Source organism: Cynocephalus volans, chromosome 1 (assembly GCF_027409185.1).
Source record: "Cynocephalus volans isolate mCynVol1 chromosome 1, mCynVol1.pri, whole genome shotgun sequence".
In the NCBI taxonomy this organism is placed as follows: domain Eukaryota; kingdom Metazoa; phylum Chordata; class Mammalia; order Dermoptera; family Cynocephalidae; genus Cynocephalus; species Cynocephalus volans.
The window spans coordinates 83133534-83156964 of record NC_084460.1 but is presented as its reverse complement, the minus strand read 5'-3'; the positions used below and the strand labels follow the sequence as shown (position 1 = coordinate 83156964).

Here is a 23431-nt window from a genome sequence, read left to right as displayed (position 1 = left end):
ACAATAGTAATAATAAAAACAATTAATAATAGTAATTAAATCTAACATCTGTTGACTGCCTGGTATGTGCTTGACACTGATTCTGTCATTTAATCTTTCCAACAACTCTATGAGTTAGATACAGTTATTATCCCCATTTTATAGATGGTGAAATTGATAGAAAGAGTACAACAAATAAAAAAGAAAGATCTCCAAAAGTAAGAAAAATTATTTAAAAATTATAAATTGATCCAATAAAATTATCTTAATATAATTACTGTAATCATATGAAATTTGAAATTTTTTTGGAAGAAAATGTGATTATTGTGATTTTTTTTTATAACCCAGAGCTTTATACAGAAAGAAGAAAATAGTAAATTTATAATAAATTGTTTCTCTAGGAATTCATATGTTTTGAGATTTAAAAATTTGTATAATGCTCAGTATCTGATGTATATATTTTGGGGTGTACTTTGTGCTTTATAAATTTTAAGTTTTAATTATTCCAACTATAGAAATTTGTGAAATAAAGTTCAAAAATAAAGGTATCATTCATTTTTGAAATGTGATTAAGTTCCAAGGAACCAGAGAAATACTTCAGTTTGGTGACTATACATGGACTAGCATGGATAAAAAATAAATACCCCCCAGGGCTGGCCTATGGCTCACTCAGGAGAGTGAGGTGCTGATAACACCAAGGCCACGAGTTTGGACCCTATATAGGGATGGCCCGTGAGCTCACTGAGTGAGTGTGGTGCTGACAACACCAAGCCAAGGGTTAAGATCCCCTTACTGGTCATCTTTAATAAATAAATAAATAAATAAATAAATAAATAAATAAATAAATAAATACCCCCCAAATTTCTTGTGTCGACAGGGTTTATTAGATCTTTTTAAATTAACCTCGGTAATCATTATGTTTGTTAAACACCATCCAGTGATAGAATTCTCTTGGTTTCATTTGTAATAGGAGTAAACATCAAGAGTCTTATGGCTAGGGCCGGCCCCGTGGCACACTCGGGAGAGTGCAGCACTTGGGAGCACAGCGACGCTCCTGCCGCGGGTTCGGATCCTATATAGGAATGGCTGGTGCACTCACTGGCTGAGTGCGGTGCGGGCAACACCACGCCAAGGGTTGCGATCCCCTTACCGGTCACAAAAAGACAAAAAAAAAAAAAAAGAAAGAAAGAGTCTTATGGCTAGAAGATGTCAAAGCCTCCCATCTGCTTGCACGCAGCCAGTATCATGTTATCGTGTATAGGTCAGAAAGGAAAACATTTTCAAGATTAGCCTTTATTCCTGCCTACGGATTCTTGCAATCTACTTAGGTATATTTCATTCAAGCATGGTAGACAAATGAACATTATGCAAAGCCATAGGAAACCTATAAAAATCATGTAAGAAAAATGTTTTCAAATTTTGTCAACAATAGGTTATTAGTAATACACAATTGCCTGATTACCTAATAGATGATCTACTCTTCTTCACACTTTGTACCATCAGCAGCTGTCCCTGGGCAGGTAGATTCTGACGACTGAGGGCCCATAATCATGAACCCTCCCTCAGGCCAGGACTGTTCTCTGTGCGAACCAGAAAAACTCGTATGCAACCCTGCCAACTCACCTTCCCCAGGGCTCACCACAGATATAACCCCGGAACAGGGAGAATGTAACTGAAAAAAATAGTCACTAGCCCTTCTGTATTGATTTTTCCTAAAAAGCAGTGGTGTTAAAAAAAAAAATATGTCTTTCACCCTCACAGATACTATGCCAGGTGCACTTTGGCCCTTAGGGAAAAATAGCCACATGTTTTAAAAAGCTAGGATTTTTCTGTAAGTTTGGGGCCCTTTCCTCAACATCTAGGAAAAATACTAAAGACATTCGAGTAAATACATACAGACAAACCAACACAATAATAGGCCCCTTCTCCCCTATAACTTGTCTTGTGTGTCTCTTCCATATGGCTGTTCCTGAGTTGTATCCTTTATAATACATTGAGAATAATAACTTAAAGTGTTTTCCTGAGTCCTGTGAGCTGGTCTAGTGAATTATTGAACCGTGGAGTTGGGATAAGTTGTGGGAACCCCCTAGCTTTTTAGCCAAGTGGGTAATCTGGGGACCCCCCACTTTTGACTGGCATCTGAAGTATGGCAGCCTGTGGAATAGTAAGTGTCAGGATTGAATTGAATTGTAGAACACCCTGTTGTTGTCCAGAGAGCTGCAGAATTGATTGGTATGAGAAAAAAAAAAAAAAACCCCACATGTTCAGTGTCAGAAACGTGGTGAGTAAAAGCTCATTTTAAGCTTGTTTTTATAGAGAAAGAATTAATACTAATTCCATACGTTGTGATGGATAGTGATTGTTAAATAAATACTAAAGTAGCTCTAGTAGCCGACTCAATATTAGGAGGCAGATAAGGGAAGATACGTCCATACTAATTTTCTGTAGTCATTCAGCACCTCAGTGTGCATCAGCGAGCTATTTCTTCAGCTAATCTGTAGATTCTTACTCTATCTAAGGCACTGTTAGCCCTCAGAGGGGTTCCAAAATTCTACCACCCGTGGCCCTGCCTTAAAGGAAGTCCTTTTAATAACCCACAGAGTGGTTTATAAACTCTGCTGTAAAAGATATTTGGGAACTATTAATATCATTCATGGAAAACCTCCTTTCTGCAACATCTTAAAATTCAGAAAGAGGTTTCTTGCTTCTAAAGTGTTACACTGATTTCCATTAACAAAACCATGAGCTTACATAGTCCATATGAAATGTTCTTATTCTATCAATTTCAGTACACACATATGAGCACATGTCAATTTTCAAGAAAATGTCTGGCATGAATTTCATATGAGTGCCATATTTTGGAGAGTTTCTAGATAAGAAAGTGGTAGATGACCATAAAAATTGCTTTTTATTCTTTGAATCCTTCAAAAAGTATTTCTAATCCAAAGTTGACACAACACCAATATTTGTAAACTTCTAAGAATAAGTTGTAGAAGAAATTTCAAAGACCTATGCCCATAGTAGATATTTAATAAATATTTGTTAAATAACTATTGAAAAAAAATTGTCAGGCAAAGTTTTCAGTTTTGAACAAGAGGCAGTTAAGTAGGGAATAACACTGTTCTGAAGGGTACCTGTGACCAGCATCTAATGCAATGGTTTCTATTCCTTTAGGGGGAAACCCAGCACTGAAATGGAATTCCCTGAGAAACTGGAAGAAAGCAAGCTCACTATAGCTGAAAATGAAGACCGTGAAAAGCTCCAAGTTAAAATCCAGGCTTTTGAAAACAAAATAAATGCTGAGAGCAATACCCCTGGCTCTATCAGAAGATATAGTTTGGGCCAAGTTTCTAAAGAAGAAAGAAAAAACATTAGATTTAACAGGTATAAATTTTGTTTGGTTAGTTTTTTAAGTATGCACTTCATGCTTGCTATTGGTTTTGTTATCACACTGCTATGGCGTGCTTTTCATATATCTTTATCCATAGTCTCCCAGATTTCTGTCCTTTCATGAATGAAATATCCACAGTGCTCTCATTATTCAAAGAAGTTCACTATTTTAAATAGGGAACACAAGTGGAAAACAAGTCTATGGCTTATTTACTTAAAAACTTTTAAAATAAAGATTTGCCAATATTGAGAATTACTGTCAATAGCTTCTCTTGATTTCTGATGAAAAATTAGAAGCAAAAGTAGAAAAAGAATAAAAATATGAAGGGTCTTCAAAAAGTTAATGGAAAGTTTTTCCATGAGCCTTTTGAAGTACCCTCATTTATAAGTCCACCATTCTGCAGCCAGTTTTGCCATGATATTGATTTTTAAATCTTTGTTTTGGGAGGTTAACTAGATTTTTCAAACGTTTGGTTTATTGCATAAACTTGTTGGTGATCTATATTTTATCAAGACTGTTAACAGTTTCACACTCCAGAGGAAGTATGTTTTTGTCCTAGTGTTATTACTATTTATTTCCTTGTCAATGAATGGTCACTCGAGTTCTTTAACTGTTTTAACTTTCCCTTTGTATTGTAGGTCAAAAAGTCTGGCATTGCACGCTGTGCTCACAAAGGGTGTGAATGCAGAAGAGGGGGAAGGTGTAGAGAGTGGACACATCCCAGCCAGCGTCTCTCTTTCAGAAATAGACCCACTTCGCCAAGGAAGTGACAAGTTGCCTTCGAAGACAGACACTGATGGATCACAGCTGCGAAGTTCCTCAGCTTCACACCCAAATATTACACCTGTAGAATCAGAGAATTTGCCAGAAACTGTTAAAGAAAACTTCCAGGAAGAAACTCCAGAAACAACCACAAGTCCTATAGAACACCAAGATAAGCTCTACTTGTACCTAAAGGAAAATCTCAGTAAAGTGAAAGCATATGCTGTGGAAATCGGAAAGAAGATTCCAGTCCCCGATCAGTGCACCATTGAAGGTAAGTGCTCTGAACTTACCAAACCTGAGAAATGTCAGGAGTCACTGCAAAAAAAAAAAAAAAATCAAGAACATAAAACCTTCAAATCATATAAACTGTCATACCTTTTTCTGGATCTTTTACAAAATATATAATTTTGAAATACCCTACATTATTTTAATTACTTTTTTTAAAAGCAAGGTTGATTATCTTGTTGATTCCCATTTGAATTTACTTAAGGCGCACCTAAGTCCACCAACTCTCTGATTTTAAAAACCTCACGATACATTATTTCTGGTTCCCTGTCCCCAGTGTTCAGGAAGATCCTGGAAAGAGGCCTGTGGCCCTGAAGCAGCCTCTAAGATAGGGGTCCAGCCAAGAGACATTTTTCTTCCACATAATCATACAAGGAAGCCATGGCAGCATTGAGAACCAGCTCCTGGTGACTTTCCTACCATGCAGCTCCCATGTGCCAGGCACTGTTCTGACATACTCAGGATTCTGCTATAAAGCAGCCAGACACGATCCCTGACCTCTTGGAGATTAGAAGACAGAAAGAAAAGGGCAAAACCATAGTCAAGAGGTGACATGGAAGGTCAGGAGCCAGTGAGAATGTGAGATAGTCAGAAAACAAAGGACAGAGTAAAAAAAAAAAAAAAAAAGATGTTAGGGACCAGCTCCTCAGGCGCACAATTTAAGGGAGCACCAAAAATACTCAGTAAAATTTTAAGTAACGTCAGGATCACTAACAATGTCTTGCCAAGCCATATCAGAGCCTGAGACAAAAGGAATAATTAGTAATATTAATCCTGTTCTAAATATTGTCCTGAAATTTTGTTCCTCACAGATTTTTGGCATTACTTTTGATTTTTTAGAACATTTATCTGATTGCTAGATTTTCTAGCATGCCTTTCCATTGTGTGGCCTAGCCCTGGCCCTCAGAAAGCTGATGGGTTTGAGACACAGGTCCTAAAATGCCATAGTGCTTGGGGCTGGTGCACTCTTCTGGCAGTGGGTTGAACAGGTTTGGACGTCTGAAAGGCACTGTCAGGCTCACAGGATCGTCCCTACAGCAGTTCTTAGGCGGTAGCCAGGTTCCTCCCTTGAGACTTGCACGAAGGCCCCAACACTCTGGTACGGCTTGCCATCTTCTCACAGGGGACAGCCCTCATAAAAAAGTCTCACCACCTGGCCTCCAGAAGGAAACACAGCCAAAGAATAGTGAATCGAATTCATATTCACCCACCCACTATCAGTTTTACATACTAAGAGGGTCCTGTTTTCTGTACTCTACTTTCTATCCGTTTTCCCACTTCAAATCAGAGGAAACAATGTATTCTCATGCTAACCAAGGGAAAAGGACGGTCAAGCATTAGGCAACAACAACCACTATTAGTTAGTACATCTGTGCAGAATCTGACACTTACAAAGGCATTTACAATAATTTGATTAACCTTCTTAAAATTCTTTTTAAAATGGTAGCAGTAAAAGTCCTATTGCTCATATTCAAATATAAGTTTTAAATAAGTATACCAGAGCTTGGGGATAGCTAAAATCAATAAAGCTCAATCAATGTAAATTCTTTGCCATTGCCCATTTTGCTAATAATTGATATGTCCAATGCACAGTTGGGAGAATTTAATCTATAAGAGGTTAAGTGAATTTCCCAGCCTGACAGAGGGAGAGGCAAAGATAAAGTAGAAACACTTCTATCTACTAGAATAGTTTTGTTTTGTTTTAACTTAGGCCTAAAGCATTAAAGCCTTGCTATACTGTGAGTTTTAGTCCTGTGGACATGTGGAGGAAGTCCTGCAGAGTTACTTCAAACATCTCATTTTCAAAAACACATGATATTTCTTATTGCCTTTAATTATTTGGGAAGTTAAAATTAGTTGGAGAGTTAACTAGGTGACTTGGGTTTTTCCCAAAATATTGTGTGAATCCACCATCATTTTTATTTAAAAAAGAAAAAAAAGTGGAGTATTTTCTTTTGGTAGATAACCAGTATTTCCTACCAGGGATGACCTAGAACTGAGTACGCATTTTTTTAAGTTGACATTTTGGAATTCATTCATACTTTTGTAATTTCCTGGGAAATTCCTTGTACAGATACATGTGAGGGATCGAAGATTTATATGACTCACTGTTAATACATCCACTGAGCAAGGACTCTGGCTGATTGCAGGGGACACATTGTTATTATTTCAGAGATTGTGTAAACCATTCAGTCAAACACCAGCAGTCATCTGGCTGACACGATTTTGCTTGTTGTTGTAAGATCACTTGGCACACAATACTACCTTTCCTTAAAAATTTGATGAAGAAAGATTTAGACTTAGAAATTGTGTTATGTTTAACATGTTGTTGGTATAAAGGAAACATACTTGATCTTTCCTCATGAATTATGCAAAGTAATCAAGAAACAAACAGAAGAAGCATAAAAAGTTCTGAAACATTTAAAGTTAAAAAGACAAATAGCCAGCAGAAAATAACGACGTATTAAGAATAAATTTGGACTGCTGTTACAAAGTCCACATTATAAGAATATGACGAACAACCCTTTAAGGAAATTCTTTTGGCATCTGGTTGAGCCATATGAAAAAAATGGATATTCAGCTGTTTTGACATACAAAAACATCAGTTCATATGGCTCAACCTATACTTCAGTAATAAAGTGTGCTGAAAGAATAGAAATCTCACTAGTCATTGTGCAGCACAGTTCGGTAAGAGGTGAATCAAGGTCACAAACAACATTCTTAACCCCAGTCAGCCATCTATTATTGCATGATATCAATCACACTGGGGACAGTCAATGGAGTGTAAGTGGATCGGCGCAAATCCCTCATCACATCTGGAAAAAACGTCAAACCTCAGGTCTTACTGAGGTTGGTTTAGCAGTGTCACTGGGAGTATGAAAGAGCCTGTTCTCCCCAGGTCAGTAATTCACTCCTGAGCCTTGTAGGCTTCTGGTGTTAATGCAGGTTTTTCAGCCACTGAAAGTTACATATTCATAAGCAGAGTGGTTGTCTAATATCATTTTCCTGATTGTATTTACATATAAGACCGGAATTGAGTTCATCTGACACAAGGCATTTTAAAAATCTGAATTACTGGTATTCATTTATGTGAATAAAAATGATTAGACATTAAAAACAAACAAGCAAACATGGTATTGGAATAAATCCATGAAAATCTGGCCCATCACTGGAGTTCCATAAAGGATGATATAAAAGCTTACAAGAACCCATCAACGTTACTTTGATTTGCTTTGAAAAATTTCCTGATTGGGTGAAAATACATACCATCTGTAGAGCGTATCAGCAAGCCTGACTTGCAGAAAGCTAATTTTTAAGCTAGTAATAAAGTGTTTTCTCTAATAAACCCACATAAATTGATTTTTCTTAAAATAAGATTCATTGTAAATATCAAGAATCGGGCACTGTGTTCATGACTATTTACAAAGAAAGCTTCCTTGCTGAAAATTTGTATGTTCTCAATTCCAGCCTCAGTGTTGGGTGACTGTGAGGGCCAAGCCAACATCAGTCCTTACACCCCGCTGGTCCAGTTGGTTCCATCTGGAGGATGATGACAATGCTTATCCACTTGAGGCTTCTGGGGGTGGCTTCTTTTTCATTTTTTTAATAGATTGGTTTAATCGTGGGCTTAGGATAATTTCTCCAGGAGTTGGCATTCCAAAATTTGAAGCCAGAAAAGAATTCTAAAGCTTTTTCACACAATTTGAGAAGAAAAAAACAGCAAAAAGGAAGAAGTTACAAATTGTCTGGAGCCTTGTTTTGTTGAGGTGGGCCATCAGGCTCTTGTCTGAAGGACACTAATGAGGAAAAACTTTTCCAGAGAATTTTTTTTGGTGCTTTGGAACATTTTTTGGATTGCCTTACTCACCAGCTCCTGTTTCTCCAGAGTGGATTTTAGGCAACAGAGGGAGACATAACAGTGGCTGGGTTCTCGCCTTTGCTTTCTCCTGCCACACATGTCCTGGTTCTGCACCGGTGGCGAGAGACATCCACGTAACATGACAAAGGAAGATCCATGGATCCTTTTGGAAAGATCCTCCTTGAGCTCCTCTAATGAGTTAACATCAGATCACTGCCCTTGTACGTCCCCAGCCAAGGGTCAGTGCAAGCTTAAGATTAAGCTGTGTTAATCCACAGCTTAACATGTTGCAGAGTATCAATACAGACATCAGATAACTTTATTTTTCATTAATTATATTTGCAAAATCATGTCCTTCTTAAAATTTTTTTTAAAAGTTTGGTTTTCTTTGAATATTCAAATAAGTAAAGAAAATGTTCTTACAATATTGTTGAACAAAGGGGTGCATTGTTTGTCTACATCTTGAGTTACCTGATATTTCTCTACAGAAGAGATGAATATTGACCCAACTAGGAAATAGCACAAAGTAAAGTCGATGAGCACCTGCACACTCTTAGGCGATTTTGTATGGAGATGCAGGAGGGCTTATCTGCCTGTATATGAAATGAGTCATCCAAGACCTTGAAATAGTTAGTTCCCCGAATATCCTGTCCAGCTTGTGTATGACTCTAATAGACTTAAAGGGACAAACAGAGGCAAAGTAAATACATAAATGGATCAAAAATGCACAGGAGTGTATTTCAATATATCTCACCCTAAAGGTAGCCACTTTGTAAGGAGGAGGAGGAGGAAATGTAGTTTGCTGTGGCATACTTCATATTCTTAAATATATTCTTGTAAATGTATTATTTTTAAATGGAAGGTTATATGGCAATATACTCATATCTCCAATCAATATTTGTATCCCTTTTTAGGGAAGTTCATACACAGAGATTATTATCAGTCATCTGTTATTGTCGTTTGAGGACTGTCTTTACCCAAAAGATACAGTGTCATACAAAATGGTCCTGAGCCACTGATGGTCCCCAGCAGAAGAGTAGCTTCCATCCAGTTTACCACAAGCCAAATTTCAGTAAAGTGAATGTTATTTTTCCAATTACGTTCATTATGAAACTGGCAGTTTATGCCCTGTAGGAAAACAAAATGGTCTCTGGATATCCTCAGATCTCATCTAAAAACAGAGTAAACAAAGTGAACTCGTATTTTTGAGCTCTGTTGGTGATGAAGAGCTGGTGGCCAGGAAACTGAAAAGAGATTATATGGCTGCATAACAGGCTTTGATGAGATGAGGAAAAGACGGGGCTGGGGGAGGTAGATCATTTCTTTCTGTTTACTCCACGACAACCATCAGATTTCAGATGATGGAAGATTTTTAGGTGTTTTTTCCAAACACATGGGCCATGACATATTTGTCAATTAGAAGTCCAGGTATTTGATAATTTGGCCGCGTTTATTTGTGTTACAGTTCACTTTCAGAGACATGTATGTTTATAAACAGCAGTGAGTCTGCCTGAAGCTGACAGCGCCTGTGTCATGGGTTGGCAGTACCACTTGGAGTGAGCAAAAAAGAGCCAAGGAAAGGACAGCGAATTCCTGTGTCCACATGTTTGCCCTGTCCACATTAGGGACCGGTGAAAAATTATAAAATGCAATTTTTTTCTTTTCATATAAAAAGATTCAGAAACTTTTAGAAAATAAATTGTTTTAGGGAAAATAATTGTTTTTCAGATGAAACATTCACAATCAATTATCCCACATCCATTAAAATATTACGCCCACATTAAATAAGCCACAAATGTGGGAACGTAATGCCATCACAGAAATCCTGAGTGTTATTCTATCTCTCATGTGAAACCCTTTCATTTATAAGTTTAAATTAAAACAATTTTTTACAGATGATCGCTTAAGTTTAGATGTTTGAAGAAATGTTAATCTGGGATGTAATGTCTTACCCGTGTGGCTAGGGACATTAACAGGTGACTGTGTCTCTCCAACAAGTTTCCCAAGGCCTTACACCCAAGAACTGTGGCTTCTATTTCTCTAGTATTTGTGCACCCAGCACCTGGTGTTGGCCAAGCAGGGCGAGACTCAGCTAGCTGCCCCCTGCTCTCTTGAAACTGAGGAAAGTTAGTGATGCTGAAAGGTCCTTTTTTATATTCTGTGGATGTGCTCATGAGACCTGTTTGGGGACAGTGGAGATTGCCATGCTGATTTACACCTTCATTCACTCATCACTTGTTGAGAATCTGGCATGTGCCAAGCACTGTGCTGTGGGTGGTGGATTCAGTTGTCCATAAAATAGTGGTTGTCTCTGATGTCATGGAACTTATCCTGTGGAATAAAGCATTAATTGAATAATCACTATGTAAATGCATAGTTACAAAGTGAGAAGAGTTATCCACAGGAGAGGAATGTGTTTCTGTGAGAGCAGATCACACAGAGTCTGACCTAAACCGGGGAGTGAAGGAGGCTTCCCTGGAGAAGGGGCTCTTGAGGAGAAACGTGAAGGGTAGGCAGAGTCATCTGTCAGGGAGAAGAGCCTGTGCAAAGGTCCTGTGGAAAGAGAACAGCCCACTTCGGGACCAAGAGTTGGCCCCTGGGGAGCACTGAAGTGAAGTGAAGGGGGGATCGTGGTTCAAGGCAGGTGGGGCCAGACCCCACAGGGTCTAATAGACCATGTCTATCCTGAGAGAAAAACAGATTTGAAAAGATCCCCCTACCTGCGATGTGGAGAACAGTCTGTAGAGGGGTCTAGAGAGGCTCCCTAGGAGGCAAGTGTTCACAGGTGAGAGATTCATTCACTGATGTACAGAAATGTATTGAGTGCCGACTATACGCTAGGCACTGGGGATCTAGCAGCAAACAAAACTAAGTCCTTTTCTTTTTGGAACTTATTCTGTGAGATGAGATAGACCAAGAACAAAAAAGAAAACATAGCATAACGTCAAGTAGGGATAGGTGCTATACCACAGAATAGAGTTGGGGATAGAGAGCTGGAGGTGGGATGGGACTGCTGTGCTATTTAGGCAGAGTGCTTGGGGAGTGTTCTCTGTGGAGGTGACTTTGCAATGGAGACCTAAATGAGGAGAAGAAGCATGGATGGAATGGCAAATACAAAGCCATGAGACAGAAGGACACTTTATGCCTGGGAACTTGGAGCAGGGTGGTTAGACTACAGATGGTGAGAAGTGTTCACTCCAGATATATTTCAAGGGAAAGCCATCAGCAGTGCTGGTGGGCTGGGCCTGATCACCCAGTGCACGGGGGTGTCCTCTACTGAGACAGCCAAGAAAGACTCGGGGAAGAGAGAACACGCAGGGAAATAGAAACCAAGAGTCTGGGTTTTGACATATGAATTTTGAGATGACCACTCACTCTATTTTTTTCTTAATTAATAAACTATTTTTAGAGCAGTTTTAGGTTCACAGCAAAACTGAGTAGAAAGTACACAGTTCTCATACCCCCAGTCCCCTTCTACACACACACAGCCTCCTCCACTATCAACAGCCCCCACCACAGTGGTACATTTGTGCAATTGATGAACCTACATTGACACATCATGAGGACCCAAAGTCCATAGTTTACGTTGGGGTTCACTCTTGGTATTGTACCTTCTACAGGTTTTGACAAATGTATGACGTGTATCGACCATTGTAGTATCATACAAAATAGTTTCACTGCCCTAGAAATCCTGTGTTCTGCCTCTTCATCCTGGCCATTCATTGTTCATTCATCCATTCATTTTACAAATATTTTTGGGTGCCCATCACATACCAGCACCATTCTAGGAATGTGGAAGACATCAGTGAGCAAAACAGGCAAATATCCTTCCCTCATGGAGATGGTTCTAGTGGGAAAAGACATACAATAAGTAATGGAAATGGTAAATCAGTAAAGTATGTAGGATTTGGGAAAATGTTAAGTGCTATATAATAAAAGAAAAAAATAGAGGCAGCTAAGAAGAACCAGAACAAAGAAAAGGATTTACATACATGTATATGTATATATAAATTTGGGGGGAGGAGGGAGAATTCTAGAAGGACACACATCAAACTATTACCACTAGTTTTCTCTGAAGAATTAGATTGGGGATGCGGGTGGAGGAGAAGGGAAGAGGAAAAGGGAAACCTGCATATTTTAATGTATTCATTTCTTCAAGGTTTGGAAATTTTTAACAAGAACAATTGGCTTCAGTAATAGAGGTGCTGGGTAACTTGGACCCAGGTAATAATTCCAGATTCCCCAGCATTCTGTCTAAATTGGGTTCCAGTCCCAGCTCTGCTGTAGGGCAGTTCCGATTCCTTGAACAGTTTACTTCATCTACTTGGGCTGCCACTTCCTCACCCTGTCCCAAGAGTATATCATGGGGTTACGAGTTTTTAAGCTTGCTCCCTAATGACCCTCAAGAGGCCCCTTCAGAAGGGCTCCAGATCATTCTTTCTCCTCACTTCTCCTGCCCTGCAAACAGAGCAGCTCTGATTGAGCTAGTTTTACACATTGGCTTTCCTGATAGATTCCACAGCTTAAAGAAACTTGAGAAACATTGGGCTGGATAACTTTTAAGATCCTGTATATTCTAAATGCAATTAATTCTAAATATCTTATGATAGGGTAGGCAAAATATAAAACTTTAGTCATTTGGCCAAGTTTTTCATCAGCCTCAAATAACTTTATTGCTAATTTTATATCTCTAATATAAAGTAAAACAAAAATGAAAACAAACAAACAAAATTCCCTCATATTAATTTCTTGTTCTTTCTACAGACATCTGCATTGATCAGTTTGCTACAGTTGGGAGAAATAGGCCAGATTTTTCAATTTTTGAGGCTTATCTCACTATTTTTTTTGATTTATTAATTAATTTATATTTAACTGCAAATAACTAACCATAATCAGCAAATTAATGCATTGGGCCTGTTCTGTTTTTATTCTAATAGTTTTGTTTACCTTACTCAATAAAAACCAATCATTCCAAACAGTATATGAAGTTTGGAGAAACAAAAATGTATGATAAAATTAAAAGAGATGACTCATTCAATGTGATGGGGGAAATAAACACAGAGAAATAAAACAAGTCTGGTAGTTGGGTTATTTATCAGAAATTTATTCCTGGAAATTCTGGCAATTGCTAAACGTGGTTTGCAAATCTACTTCTGAACACTCTAGGGGTCATAGTAAGGAGGGAAACAATATCAGTTATAAAATCTACAACATCCATAAATAAAAGTGTACTGATTGCTCAAATTAGGCAGAATGTTTATTGATTTAACTGATGAATGCTGTGCTCACTGAAGCCAGTTCATCAAAAGAAGCATTTACAGTATAAAACAAATGTATAACCATTAAACATAACAATAGAGCAATGGTTGTAAACCAGAAGCAATTTTGTCACACACACCCCCGCCCCACCTCCATCCCATTTGGTAATGTCCGACAGGGAGGGGGCAATACTACATCTAGTGGGTAGAGCCCGGGGATACTGCTAAATATCCTACAGTGCACATGATAGCCCACTCAACCACCCCACCCCTAGTCCAAAACAAAGAAGTATTTAGCCCAAAATATCAGTAAGGATTGAGAAACCCTGCAACAGAGTTTAGCTTTGCTTCTCCCAGTGTGGTTCACGAATCAACAGCATCAATGTCACCTAGACACTTGTTTGAAATTCATATTCTCAGGCCTACCCTAGACCTATTGAATCGGTACCTACAGTATAACAAGATCTCCCAGGTGATTTACATGCACATTAAAGTTTGAGAAGCACTACTACAGCAGGAATGATAAGTTCCAGTGGATCCCAGTAGTAGAAGAATTTTCTTCCTTACCATGAATTTATGGTTTAATTAGTTGACTCTTCATTTAATGATCATCTCTTAACTGAGGAGATGAGTTTTCTTTTCAAGGACACTCAAGAATACCAGGCTTATTCATATGGACTGTTCATGGCACTGAATTTGTGGTTCTAGCTGTCCTCTGATTCTTCTAACAGAATACGAGCTATAAGAAAAGACGTATAGACTTGGAAGCCAGGAAATTCTACTCCTTGGTATATGTCTGAATTTGTATTTTGTGTCCTTCTGACTTTTTATAAACACAGCATTTAGCTCCTCATAGAAGAACATTTTATAAGACTCAAAATACCTTGGGCATCAAATATGTCTTCAATGGTGTTTAGCCAAATCATGTAAATGAATTAGAAACATACGGATTACATTTCCCTTAAAATATGAAGAATTAAAATTAAGCATAAACGTTGGTGGCAATATATACTCTCCTAAACCCAAAACATTAAAAGGTGGGCTGAGACAAGTATCTATATGTGAATTCACCTATCATTGATATTTATAGATTAGTCCAATTGGCCCTCATTCCTTTTAATAGGAACTGATGTCATTATACTTTGGACCATCTTTTTTTTTTTTTTTTTTTTTTTTTTTTTTTTTGTCTTTTTCGTGACCGGCACTCAGCCAGTGAGTGCACCGGCCATTCCTATATAGGATCCGAACCCGCGGCGGGAGCGTTGCCCCGCTCCCAGTGCCGCACTCTCCCGAGTGCACCACGGGCTCGGCCCTGGACCATCTTTTCTCTACTGAATCTACATGATTTTTTTCTAAGTTCTTTAAAAAAGAATCTTGAATATACTTAAATAAAAACTATCTTTTCTGCTAAATGTGGACAGTTAAGACTATTGCTACATCCCTATTTTATCTTTCTACTGAATTTTTATCTTATAATCGTATCAGTTCATAAATACAGTTAAACCATGGGGTTTTTTTTGTTTGCTTATTTGCTTTTCATCAAAGTCTTTAAACTCTTATAAACAGTTGAGTCTACTGTAAAAGAATCAAGACAAAGATATCCTTTGTATTCTTACAGTATTGATATTGTACATCTTTTATTAATTCAAATGTCAAACAGTCATTGAACACTTAAGATATTTGTTATGGCTCCTAGAAATTTTGTCATGTTTAACTGCATTCCCTGAACTATAGCAAGAAGAATTATTCTATCTTCTTAAAGTAATTATATAAATAAAAAGGCTTGAGAATTTATAGTGCTAAAATATGAGAAGATTTCCATAGCAAAAAATAAAACAATAACATATTGCCACCCATGGTTGGTTAAAGTATTATCTGTGAATATGTTTAATGTAAATTATAGTGCCCTGATGGGTAAAGGAACCCATCTAAGTTCAACTTAGAAACTGGTTTTTCAAACACTTGAGGCTTAAGAAATTCCCAAATGTTTTCAGTCAAGCATTACTATTGCTAACTTTTGAACTCAAGCAAATTTTAAAGAAAATGTAATCCATGTGTTTCAAATTCATTTTCACTTTATCCATCAAGATATGGTTTGATAAGCTCTTCTGATCCCTTAGAGGTGTTTTACTGATAATAGAAATCTCATCGAGAAATGACTTTTCCTGGTATTAAGAAGAGATTTATACCCAGATTGCTGTAATGATGACCCTACTGATTTTTGAAGTAAAATGAATATCTTTCTGGTTTTGGTCACATTCCTTTCTTTCCATCTCAGATACAGTACAAATAAATAAATAAATAAAAATAACTTGACATTGAATCATCTGGTTGCAGGCAAGCTTTGTGCAGGGAGATGTGAGTAGGCCACTCTGTTCACTCTAGGTGAGGTTGGCTTGGAATACCACTACAATAGAATAATGAAGGGGTTTAGATACAATAAACAAGTTAAAGGGTCAGAGAAGAATTCCTCTTCTCTTTTCCAAATTCTACACCCTCACCATCACTGCTTTCTTGGGCAGAAGCCTGAAATAATTTCTATTAGCGGAACATTCCTTTGTGTTCTCACCCTTTGTCTCTTTCCTCCAGACAGAAGGTGCTAACATTCTCCAGTCAGATGAGGGTCCGGAAAAGGAGAATAAAAGGAGGAGAGAGATGTCCCCAGTGAATGGGCCAAGATCATAGTAACAGCTGGAGCCCTCAGCTGCCTTTGCCCTGCTTGCCCAGTGCAGGGCCCAGTGCTTGGTAACACTAGCCCGGGGGAGGAGTAGGCTGCCACTTTTTGTAGCCAGCTGACCAGGACAAAGAAGTCCATGCAGCAACAAATCCAGCCAGAGCCAGCCCCTGCAGCCAGCGTAGGCCTTCCCAGTCACCAGTCACTGCCTTCACAGATAAATGACCTTCCCAAAATACTTCATTGTCACCTGGAAAGGGGCTTCCTGGAAATTTCCACTATCTTGGTATGAAGTTCCTAGCCTGACAGGTAGAAGCCCAGGGAACTAGATACCATCATAGCCCCTGGAGGCCTCAACCAGACCCAAGGTGGGAACTGAAGAGATTACAGGAGCCCTTGGGTAGGATTCAAGTTGCCTTGTTTAGGTTTACAATAGCCTTGGCTTTCACGGTTCTGATTAAATAATCCAGTTATCAAAACCTCCCACACCTCATGGGATACCTGCTCAGAGTGTCAGGGGTTTCAGGCCTCAGGGTCAGAGCTAGACTAGGGCATCCTAACCACAGCAACTAAGAATAGAAACAGTCAGCATCAAGGGTCTCAGTTAATATCCTTGCAATATCACTGCAGGGCCTGGACTTTATCTCCAGTGGCTAGCACAATGCTGGACACAGAGGAGGTGCTCAACACAGCACGGTTCATTGAATGAAAGAACACATGAACCAACAAATGAAGAGCAAGGAGCAGGCCTGCCCAGCACTTGACCCGTAGACAATGTACGTACGGTTAGAGTGCAGTCCTGAACTTGCAACTGAACTGCTATCTCTCTGTGGACTTTAACATTGCACATGACTTTTCACTTATGGTTAGGGAAAGATCCTTTATTTTATCAGAAAAAGAAAAGTTAAGGGGTTGAGCCCGTGGCGCACTCGGTAGCGTGCTGCGCTAGCAGCGCGGCGACGCTCCCGCCGCGGGTTCGGATACCTATATAAGAATGACCGGTGCACTCCCTGGCTGAGCGCTGGTCACGAAAAAAAAAAAAAAAAAAAAAGAAAAAGAAAAGTTAATTGTTTTTTGATGCAACATAAAAGTTTGAAAACCCACAGAGACTACCACAAATAAATTATTTCTTAAGGTCAGCATTGAAAAAGAGATAGAATGGTTAAGGCATTAACCATTTGCTGGGAATACATGAATGGCATTTTTCAAACATTTTATATACTGAAGAAAACAGATAATTAGTGGGAACTGGTGGTAACTTAGTCTTTCAGAATAAATGAGCTTCATTATAGTAATTCATAAAAGTAGAGGGAAGTGCAGAAGTGAGGCTGTTTGGTGCTGTGGTCTGGAGCATGGGCTCCAGCAGCCAGGGTGGGAGCCAGTGGCCTCAGCTGACAGGCAACCTCTGCATCTCAATGTCCTTGTCTATGACAATGGCTGCTTTGTTGCATATTTGAGAATTAAATGAAGGGAACATCCAAAAAATATTACTTCTAAAAGCTCTTAGTACTTTTACCCCTAAATTCAATCAGTATTCACATTACAAGCTCTAACTATCATGGACATTGTTTTTAATAATCATTTTACTTGCCCTCTGACTCCGGCCAACTCATATCTAGGAAAGACATGGGTGGAGAAGTGGACCTGGTAAAGAACAGTTACACATGCATGTCACCTTAGTCTCCCCAGAACAGTTACACATGCATGTCACCTTAGTCTCTAAACTAAAAATGGGTGCCAAAAAGAAAAATTAGCTGCCAATTTATCTATACCCAGTGATTTTCAGACACAATTCTTAGATTCTGAGTATTTTACACCTCTGAGGCTGGTATGGCCTGAAATTATTTTATGTATAAAACAAACTCAGTTAGTTGATCCCTTATACCTCAGAAGGCTACCCACTGTGATAATAACTTTATGAAAGTTGACAAGTTAATTTGATCTATTATAATATCACAGACCAATCCTAATCCACTTCCTGGTAGAAAAAAAATTTCTAATGAAGGTAATTTTTTATAATTATAAAAGTATAATGTTCACTGTAAAAGTTTGGAAAACAGAGAAAAAGCTAAAGAAAATCGTCCTTAATCTTACCATCTTACCACTGTTAGAAATTTTATATATTTCCCATAAAGACTTTTTCTATGTTGAAAAATACTTGGACCTTATGAGACAAGACTATTTTTCGAAGATGTTTCACTTTTTAATAACAATGGTGAAAATTTAGGTTTGAAAATGTGGAATAGTTTAGAAGTACAATTTAAAGATCTAAGGCAGGAACCACGGGCAGCCCCTATTACCCAGCAGAAGGTAGGAGCATGCTGAAAACACCACTTCCATGGTGGGTGGCCCATCACAGCCACTGCCACAAGGGTGGCTCATCACCACAGTAGCAGCCACAGCCTCTGTACAGGCAGCCTACTGCCCACTCAACAGCATTGACATGAGAGTCACCAGCAGAGACTGGAAAAAAAAGAGGAAGTCTCTCTTATCAAAGCCCACTCCAAAATAACAAGAAGCAACTGCTCTACCAGATGATCAGACATCAATGTGTAGATACTAGCAATACAAAAACTCAAGAAAATATGGTAGCACCAAAGGAATACAGTAATTTTCAAGTACCACACCCCATAGGGCAAGAAACCCTTGAAATGATGGAAAAGAAATTCTGAGCAACAATCTTAAGGAAACTCAATGAGATATAAGAAGACTCAATTAGACAACACAATGAAATGAGAAAAAATATCCAGGAAACAAGGGAGGAAATTTACCAAGACATTAATACCTTAAAAAAGAATGTAGCAGAACTCTTGGAACTGAAGGATTCATTCAGTGAAATAAAAAACACAACCAAGAGCTTAAGCAGCAGGTTAGAGCAAGCAGAAGAAAGAATTCCTGACCTTGAAGATGGTCTTTTCAAAATAACCCAGACAGACCAAAAAATAAAGGAAAAAAGAATTTTTTAAAAATGTAGAAAGTCTAAGAGAGCTAGCAGACAACCTTAAGTGCACAAACATCCAAATCATGGGTGTTTCTGAAGGAGAGGAGAAAGAGAAAGGCATGGAAAACTTATTGAATGAAATAATAACAGAAACTTCCCAGGTATAGACAGAGACATGGACCTTCAGATCCAGGGGGCTTAAAGATCCCCAAATAGATTCAATCCAAAAAGATCCTTTCTAAGACACAATATAGTCAAACTGGCAAAGCTTAAAAAAAGAGAGATAATCCTAAAAGCAGCAAGAGAAAAGCAGCAAGTAACCTGTGAGGAAACTCCCATCAGACTATTGGCAGACTTCTCAACAGAAACTCTACAAGCCAGAGAAAATGGGAGGATATATTCAAAACAATAAAAGAAAAAAACCTGCCAGCCAAGAATACTATACCCAGCAAAGCTATCCTTCAGAAATGAGGGAGAAATAGTGTATTTCCCAGACAAACAAATAATGTGGGAGTTTATCACCACATCACCAGCCCTGCAAGAAATCCTCAACAGAATCTTGCATCTAAAATACGAAAAATAGTAATCACTACCACGAATACACAAGAAAAACAAAACCCACTGGTAGAACAAAAATGTGAAGGAGAAAGAAACTAAACCTTACCACCTCAAAACACCAACAAACATCAAAGACAAACAATGAAAGAGGAAGAAAAGAACAAAAGATATTTAAAATATCCAAACAAAAATTGATAAAATGCCAAGAATAAGACAACAATAACAACTCTAAATGTAAATGAATTAAACCCCCCACTCAAAGACACAGAGTGGAGCCAGAAGCCCCTGGGATCCTGAGGCAGCAGTGGTCCATGGGCCTCGTCCCTGCCCACAACTGACCACAACCAGGCTGGTGACAATGGTGGAGCCAGAGCCAGAAGGCCACAGAAATGGTGGAGCCAGAGCCAGAAGGCCATGATGAATGGAAATCATCATGTCAAAGGGATACCTGCACTCCCATGTTTATCACAGTTCTATTTACAGTAGCCAAGAGTTGGAACCAACCTAAATGTCTATCAACGAACACTGGATGAGGAAAGTGTGATATATACACACAATGGAATACTACTCTGCCATAAAAAAGGAATGAAATTCTGCCATTAGCAGCAACATGAATGAACTTAGAGAAAATTATATTAAGTGAAATAAGCCAGGCACACAAGGAGAAATACCACATGTCCTCACTCATAAGTCGGAGGTGAAAAAAAAAAATTAAAAGGAAAGAAAGAAAGATGTAACAATCACAATAATTTATTGAAATTTCATAAGAAGAGAACAGATCTGAGGCCACCAGAGGTGGGAAGGGGGAGGTGGTCAGTGAGAAATTGGTAAAGGGCCACAAAAAATGTTTACATTGTGTAATGATAAATATAGTAATTATCCTGATTTGAGGATCACATATTACACACAGGTATTGATAGTCAACACTGTACCCCACCAATATGTACAATATGTTTCAATTAAAAATAAATACATTTGTATTTCCAAATAAATAAATAAATAATGGAACATTCCTCCTAAAAACAAAAAATGAATAAAGATCTAAGCCAGCAATGTGCAATTATTGCTGCCTTTACTACAAAAATTTAGCAGTATAATCTTACAAATTGAATATTTTTGTCGAAACACTGGACACACAGATGTTTTAGCTGACATTTCCTTAATTTCATATGTAGATAAATGTCATATTTCTGTCTATGAGTAACATATATCTCACTGCTATATTGGATGCAAGATATTGTATCTAGATTGGTACCTTTCTTTAAAAGGATATACTTTTTCCAGTCCTTGGTAAAATATATTTCTTTCCTGCCCATGGCATTCCCTTTGACACTAAAACTAAATGTAATAATTCCAAAAATGCTAACATTTTTCAAACAAGCTTGAAACATAGAAAAATGTTTATATCATGTCTCACAATATTATTTATTGCTATCAGCTTGTGTTCTAGATCAGGGGTTGGCATACTCTTTGCAAAAGGCTGGGTAGTAAATACTTTTGGACAGAAACAGGGCATTTGGTCTCTGTTGCAGCTATTCAAGTCTGCCATTGCAGTGTGAAAGCAGCCATAGACATATAAATGGATGCCCATGACTGTGTTCTAATAAAACTTTATTTAAACAAACAAGCAATGAATCAGACTTGGCTCCTGGACAGAAGTTTATCAATCCTGCTCTACACAGTTTTTTCCAGCTGCCAGATTCACCTGGAGTTCTATGTGAGGTGGCATTTAAGAGTTTCCGACCCCACACACAAAACTTTCCAGTAAGCATGATTGAATGAGCACATGTTTATCTCCATTATTACCAAAACGAAACGTAGATGATAACAAAGGAATTAAAAGGTATAAGCTTAGGAGAATGGGGGAGAAGACAGCAGACACAGGATGTCAAGAAAATGTTTGGAAGAGTAAAGCAGACGTGAGAGTGTACGCTGACTTAGAAGTAACCAGTGCCCGGGTACGACCCTTTGAGGTACAAGAGAAGTGCCATGTGAGAGGGATTTTGTACAGTTCTGCTGAGGTCTTCCAGCTATACAGCTGGGCCTAACCTGATGCAGTCACTGTCTGAGCTGCCACCCTTAGCTCATTTGTAAACCTCGAAGTAATTGGATGCGGGCATGGAGTCCTCACTCTAACTGTAAACAGTTTGGTATGCAGAAGGCTTTGGGGAATGAGAGAATAGTGCCAAAAATAACTAGCAGTTTAAAACCCAATGCTATTACTGCTATTGAACTATTCTGAACCTGTTCCCTCCAGCCTTCTTTCTAAAACCCAAAGGGAAATATTTGCTGATATTTTCAGTCACTCCTAGTACCCATTGGTGAGGTTCTACCATGTGAGGAAGGGGGACAAAATCAGTAGACAAGAAATGACAGAAAGGAGGTTTCTAGGATGCTGATTTGCATATCAGGGTCTCTGCCCACAGAAGGACGTGGCAGGCGGAGGCGGGCTGGTAGCCATGGATCCGGTGTGCTATGCAGCTCTGTCCCTCCACTGCCCCGCTTTAGCCAGGCAGACAAAGGCAGTGTGTTAAGATGCAGTGTGCTTGGCTGTGACAGATGCATACTTCAAGTGTCATTGGGGTCATCTATAACAGCCTTCACTAACTCTGAGCCAATAACTTTCATCCCCTTTTCCTAGCAGAGTATTTGGAGACTTGATGAGAAAAAAGAAAAAAGAAAAAGTATGCAAAATTGCCTGAATTATTTTTTTTAGAAATGGATTCTTTTGTATTCTGTTCCCTCTTTTATCTACAACAGACACTAGTGATATTCAGGTCCTGTGTGCTCTATGGAGAGGGGAAAACATTTGGATGTCTTGGATTATTACTACCACTATGCCATGATGGTCTTTCCTTTGAATTGACTTCCTTTCCTCATAATAAATCTTCCTGTCTATCTTTCATGTTCTCATCTCCTGTCTCAGTTCATTGTGTTTGCATTTCTTTATCCCATGCACATTGCTTGCATTCTTTTTGTTAGTCTACTCTCTTTGAGAATGTCAAATAATAAACACTCCCCAACAGCCCGGAACCCATAGACTTTGGGCTTTTCAAGGGCAGCTTTTCAGAGAGCATTTCTTTGACTTTGAGCGTCAAAATATTGAGGAAGGTATTTGGAGGAGAGGGGTGGTTACTGACTTTCAGTTTTGACAGTAGATGAAACTAAAATTAAATTAAATTCAGCAGCCTCTCCTCCCCAAGAGGATTAGACAAGTATGAAACACAAGAAACTGTGGATCTTTCCTGGTGGGGGAGCGTTATCTCTGCTGTCAATGCTCACGGTGGCATCTGGTTCTCCAGCCCATAGAGCTTAACATCAGTGTGGACACTGACGGCACCTGTACACCCAAGACCATCTGCAGGGATGTTTGCAAACAACCTGTAGTTGTTTACCCTGGGATTTATGTTAAAAGATAGTTGTATTTGGGGATAGACAAGCTCAGGAAGATCAGTGAGAGGTAAAATAGTGGACATTTGTCATACTGGACCTATGTCATATATATATATATATATATATATATATATATGTCAAACATGTTGTTATCTATCATGGGGAGGCTTATACAAATTTAAAAAGGAAAACCAAGGCTGCCAAGTCGGGCACGGTCTTTGAGGACTCTGCATGCTTGGGCTCCATCTGGCCTCTCCTTTCACCTGCTGTATGCCCACCTCAAAGCCCAGGTCTGGACCACATTGCCCCCCACTCTCCACCTTGCTTA

At 38.7% G+C, this 23431-nt stretch overlaps 1 protein-coding gene across 2 annotated transcripts in view; it reads left to right on the top strand.

Annotated features, from left to right (window-relative positions):
- The window catches only part of VEPH1 (ventricular zone expressed PH domain containing 1), a 214706-nt gene that overhangs the window by 122736 nt on the left and 68539 nt on the right, over nt 1-23431 (top strand). For both annotated transcript variants that reach the window (XM_063104466.1, XM_063104456.1), the window contains exons 7-8: nt 3154-3363; nt 4009-4406. In XM_063104466.1, the coding sequence (XP_062960536.1) occupies nt 3154-3363; nt 4009-4406 (608 nt within the window). The remainder of the gene's footprint in view (nt 1-3153; nt 3364-4008; nt 4407-23431) is intronic.